General features: G+C 36.7%; 1 protein-coding gene across 1 annotated transcript; it reads right to left on the minus strand.

Annotated features, from left to right (window-relative positions):
* Positions 1 to 3,768: 3,768 nt before the first annotated feature.
* On the minus strand, positions 3,769 to 5,393 carry LOC129951770 (segmentation protein even-skipped). The gene is made up of 2 exons (XM_056064092.1): positions 5,054 to 5,393; positions 3,769 to 4,935 (listed from the first exon to the last, which is right to left on the minus strand). The coding sequence occupies exons 1-2, from the start codon at positions 5,172 to 5,174 to the stop codon at positions 4,073 to 4,075; spliced, it is 984 nt and encodes a 327-aa protein (XP_055920067.1). The 5' UTR covers positions 5,175 to 5,393; the 3' UTR covers positions 3,769 to 4,072.
* Between the last annotated feature and the right edge of the window lie 474 nt (positions 5,394 to 5,867).

Consider the following 5,867-nt stretch of genomic DNA (forward strand, 5'->3'; position numbering starts at 1 on the left):
ATTGAAAATAAAATTTGCTCAAAAACATAAGGCCTCATTTAAAGAAAATTAACTTTTATGTTAGTTCTAGTTCCAAATCGCTCTATTTTTGTCATAGTATCAGATTGTTATACAAGAAAACTTAGAACCCAATTAAGATGTTGGTATAATGTACACAGAAGGAGACATGCTTATTAGCTATGTAAGATAAAACGAAGTGGCCTTAAGTTATTGCCTTGAGGAACTCTTAAGAAATTTAATTTGAGAAATTAAATGGTTTAAAATTGAAAATTCAATGGAAAACAAAGTTAACTGCATTTGTAAGAGCATTCATTTTTTATTATCAAAGGTACATTTTAAAAAATTGTTAATAAATATTTATGTTAATTTTTTACAATAATGTTAAATCGACTTTACTTTCCATGTATCAGTTCTTCTATAATTTCGACAGAGTTCTTATCAAGATTCAACGTTATACGGCAAGTATAAATCTTTTCCATTTTTTTGACGAAATTATTGTATCTTCTGATTCTAGAAACATAAACTGACATTTCTGTATCTGTTTTCCAAAGTTATCGCACTTTTCAATGCAATTTTCTCAAGACTTGGAATAGAATTTTTAGAAAGTTAAGAAATTGCTGCAGAAAAAAGGAGACCATTTAAATTGCGCCAACTACAGAGGCATCAGTCTCCTTAACATTGCATATAAGAACCTTTCTGCCGTATTATGTGAACGTCTGAAGCTGTTCGTCAACAAGCTGATTGGTCCTTATCAGTGTGGCTTCAGACCAGGAAAGTCCACTATCGACCAAACATTTACACTACAGCAGATCTTGGAAAAGACCCAGGAGCTCCAAATCGATACCCACCATCTCTTTATCCATTTTAAAGCCGCGTACGACAGCATCCATAGGAAAGAGCTCTACAGAGCAATGTCTAGTTTTGGCATCCCTGTCAAACTTATTTGTTTGTGCAGAATGACGATAGAGAATGCACGCTGCTCTATCAAGGTCGGAAAATATCTCACCAATGCATTTAATGTCAAAAAAGGTTTTAGACAAAGACTTCTGCAACATCTTTCTGGAAAGAATTGTGCAAAACTCAACCGTTAACACTAAATGCACAATCTTCCAAAGATGCATCCAATTACTCGGATACGCAGATGATATTGACATAATTAGAAGATCAAAGCGTGATGTCAGTGGAGCGTTTTTGAGCATTGCGGCGGAAGCGAAGAAGTTGGGTTTAGTGGTCAATGAGGGCAAGACCAAGTATATGCTGTCATCAAAAAAGGACATTGAACAATGACGTCTTGGACAAAACGTCACCATGGACAGCTATAACTTCGAGGTAGTTAAGGACTTTGTTAGACATCGACACCAGCGCTGAAATCAAACGAAGAATAACTCTTGCAAATCGCTGCTTCTTTGGACTAAGAAGGCAATTGAGAAGTAAAGTCCTCTCTCGAGCATCTAAAATCACCATCTATAAGACACTCATCGGTTTTCCGATTTTATAAAGGACGAAATTTTTTATTCGGTTTCGGGAACCGGACAATCACACACAAACGCCTTTTAATCGTGGTCTCCGTTATATTAATTAATAAATATTTTAAATAAGTTGTTTATTGAAGAATTGAAGGATATCAAATCACTTCAAAGTGTGTATAAATGTTGTACTGCCGAAATCAAAGTTTTCGGTGTTGTTCCAAAGTGTTTCCACTTGTTTAGCATCAGTGCCCAACCTTGGAAATTCTTAAGAAAAATGAGCCTGGATCCCTTCACAAACTTTCTGATACAAGATGGTCAGCTAGAGTTGAGGCAATAAACCACTCGCAAATCATCTGAAAACCCTTAGAATATCAGTAGAAGCCTTAAGTAATAATAATTTAACTCGAAGAGATGTAAATTGAGTTCTAAAATATATGAATAAATTTGAATGTGTTCCGATGTCTTCGATTTGGGCAAAGTTCTTAGCGCTTTAAATAAAAGAAGTATCATTCTTCAAGCCGAAAACATGACTATTGACGTTGAAATTCGAAATCTCGACAACTTGGTCTCCGATTTAAACATTATTCGGAACGGATGGGATCAAATTTTAACTGAATACAAAGCAGTTCCTACTTTATTGGGCGATGTTCCACAATCGTTCCCATCGAACCGAAAAAAGTAATTAAAGAGGCATTTTGTAGAAAATCGAGGAGCCGGAGAGCAAATGCAAACAGACGAAGAAATACATTTTAAGAGAAACACCTTTTAAGTCGTAGTTGATTCAATTATATCTGGAATTTGTCGTCGGGACGATACGATGAAAAAATTGAATGCTACATTTTCATTTGTCTGGCAGTTTTCAACTATGGACGAAATTGGAATTACAAATTCCGCTACAAGGTTACCAAAAGTATAACTCGCATGTGTCCCAAGAGTTGAAAGAAGAAAGAAACACATGTATGGAACCAATTCAGAAGAAACCATATCAGCACGAATTTTGAAAAAAATGGTAATAAGATTTTTGAGTCCCGGGCCCGGAATTCCTCTCGCTTGCGGAAATTGTTAGTACCGACAAAATCATTTTCAAAAATTATAGCACCTTTCGATGGCGACATGACTACTTGTAATTTTAACAGAACTTGGACTAGAATGTTTCAAAATCTGACATTTTGAGAAATGCTTTAACATTAAAGAAGTAAATTTGATATGTGAAACTTGTGAAAGATTTGGATTATAAAACTTTAGGGATCAGTTTTATGGGCGAAATACCTTCAAATATAAATAAGTATAAAATATTTTTACAATATTCGTTTTCTGAAATATTAATAATCATATTTTCAATATTATATTACTTTTCTCTAGAAACAACTCCCAAGGACACACAAATCATATCATTTGTACTGTTAATTAGTTAAAACAGAGAAATTTGAGTGTCAAGGCTCCATAAAACACTTATTTCATCCATAATGATGGGTATTGTAAAATACAAAAATTCATCATCAATTTTACTATTTACTTGGAATCTTATTTTATTTTTTTGTATAGTGGCAGATCTCTCAACCTTGTCAATTGTTTCCAAAGGCATCTTCAATATGAATCGCTAATGTCTTTTGATGTTTAATCCATTAGCAAGGACCTTTTTGCTATTAACAATCCCCGATATGTCGCGACTTTAAAACAAAAAAGAGAAAAAAAAAAGAATGAGAAAACCGAATGCAAATGCACATTTTGTTATTTGTCAACAGAAAATAGGACTTTTCCAAATCCGTCATAAAATTTTAAAAATGCTTAAGGTATATTCAAAACATGCACATTATAAATCCGCTATAATGGTGTTTGAAAATATTTCCCCAGGTAAAAGATAATTACATAAACAAAAGGCGATGCGTTTGTTAGGGTAATTAATCAATAAAATTAAGGTGCAAACGTAGAATATCTTAAAATATGTCGTCGTCACGCAAAATGTCATTAACGATCTGTCATAAAATAATAAAACACCAACTCAAGGTATGTCCCACCTCACTCACATGATGTGCAAACAACTTCCAAGAAAAAATAAATTCAGAAATCCAAAAATCATAAAAAGGATTAACCATAAGATAATCCGGCACACAACTCTTAAAAGAAGGCGTGAAGTTTTCTAAATATTTTGACAGCTTTCAAATATACCCAAATCAAAATGGCGTCGAAAATCATTACACCCGATTATGAAGAAAAAGATATTTAAATTAATTTTTGATAGTTGAGTTTTTGTATTTTATTGTATTTTGTATTTTATATTATTAATTTCTTTTCGGCAGAAAACTTAAAAATTCTAGATTTAAGTATAAAATTAAATTATTACAAATAAAAACTTAAATAAATAATAACAATCTACAAATTAAGTGTAGAGAAAATTACAAAAAGTTATTTACAATCATTTCGTTTGGCCTGTGGTGGGACCAAATCGGCTATTAGCACCTTAATCACAATTATTTTTGTTGTTCTTCAAAAAATTGAAATAGAAACAAAACTAAAACGTTTTTCTCTTCTTTTTCTTCTGCGTCGCATCAAAACGGAGCATCTTCTTTGGCGGCTTTGAGATTTGTCTGGGATTTGAAATTCTATGCCTCGGTTTTGTAGGGCTTGAAGAGTTTAGGTTTGTTCGATTCGCTAATGTGGGTTTGTGGTGGAGAGCCGGGTTGTTGATGGGCAGCCATTAGGAGACCACTGTTTGGAGAGTAGGCAGATGTGTCATGATGTGACAGGCGGTTTGGTGTGACAGGAAGTTGTTGCTGGTTGTGCTGATGGTGGTGATTGACAGATTGCTGGCGGATGGGACTCAGGCTGCGGTCGAAGACTTTGGTGTGGTCTGAGCCGGCGGGACTGAGTGAGAGTGTTGAGTGGGGCGATGATGATGATTGCATGTCGTGAGGTGGTGTATGTGGCTTGGGAATCGTCAGTTGGGTGTAGCCTTGTGGAATCGCTCCCAACATGGTTGGGTAGGCCAAAGGCTGTGCGGTGGGTGGCATTTGCATTGGTGCGGCACGCGGTGGGATGTGGTACGGTGTGTAACGGTAGCCGGAGTACGCTGAGGCGGCGGCCATTTGTGGTTGCATTGCAGGAGCGAGCATCGGGTTTGGCTGGTAGGCATAGGGCATTCCAACGCTATTGGCGGCGGCTTGGAGGATACTGGCAGCGAAAGCGGGATCTGAGTAGACTGCAGCGTAGGGCCATGCAACGGCGATGCGTTGACGCTTGTCCTTCATGCGGCGGTTCTGGAACCACACTTTGATTGTTGACTCGGGCAAATTCAATTGAGCGGCAAGTTCGCACCGACGGGGACGCGAAACATAGTTTTCTTTGTAGAATTCCTTTTCCAAACGGGCTAATTGATCTCTGGTAAAAGCGGTCCTATAACGACGCACTGATGGATCGGCAGGAATTTGATTGCCATTTGACATTGGTGGATCAGGGCTTGAGCATTCTGAAGAAAAAGAAAAGACATGGTTAGTAAATGTTGAAATAAGGATATACATTTTGAAGAACTTGTATTTTTTTTAAAACTTCGTGAGTTTTTTTTTTGACATTTCTATGACACTTACCATTTGGCGACGGTGGTGGAGTTTGCGGTTTTGTATATTGCGACGGCATTAAATCGACGACAATTGGTTTTTGGTCGACTGCTTGGTGGTGTTCCATGGCGTAATTTCTGTATCCTTGCATTTTGTGTTGGTTTAATTTTTCTTGTTAATGTGCACTTAAATTCACTTAATAATCCAAAACGGTGTGTTTTATTTTATTTTGTCTCACTTAAATCCTTCAACGGTAATTTCGGAACAAATTTTAAGTAGATTATTATGAAATTGAGGGAAAGATAGGTAAGTTTTTGTTTATTTTTATTTTCTAAAATAACGGAGGAAAAAAGTAGAAGATGCTACTTGTTTCGATGTCTCACTTCGAGTGTGATAATCACTTCTACCCCCGCGTCCTTAAATACTCAACCGTCTGTCATCCGAGGGTGTGTCAAACAATGGTGCACAAACAGAATGGCTGCCATTCCATAGCAACCAATGACAGGCCATGTTGGTTCGTCTCTCTGCACACACACTGTTACATCCAGCATAAGGGAATAGTAAAATTGGTGGTTGCACACTAGCAAACCATTCACGAAAAACGGTAGTAGCTGTCAGAGTGACAGAGAGAGAAAGAGAGAGATAGAACGAAACAGGTTGAATTTTTCGATTGAGATGGGTTTTGTAGTCGTTGGTAGCATAGCGTCGCGTCGTCGTTCATGTTGGTTCATTGTTATGTGTATGTTTCACTTTCGTCTTTGCCGTCTCAGGCGATTATTAAGATATTTCGGCATTTTATGTGGGAGAAAATTTCGTATTCATTGCAATGAACGAGTGCCCCGTT

Source organism: Eupeodes corollae, chromosome 3 (genome assembly GCF_945859685.1).
Source record: "Eupeodes corollae chromosome 3, idEupCoro1.1, whole genome shotgun sequence".
Taxonomy (NCBI): Eukaryota; Metazoa; Arthropoda; class Insecta; order Diptera; family Syrphidae; genus Eupeodes; species Eupeodes corollae.

What these genes read in the sequence shown, in the direction of transcription:
- LOC129951770 (XM_056064092.1), bottom strand. Translation starts at nt 5,174, where the DNA reads ATGCAAGGATACAGAAATTACGCCATGGAACACCACCAAGCAGTCGAC. An exon ending in TCCACCACCGTCGCCAAATG is followed by an intron (nt 4,936 to 5,053) that starts GTAAGTGTCATA and finishes CTTTTTCTTCAG; the next exon opens with AATGCTCAAGCCCTGATCCA.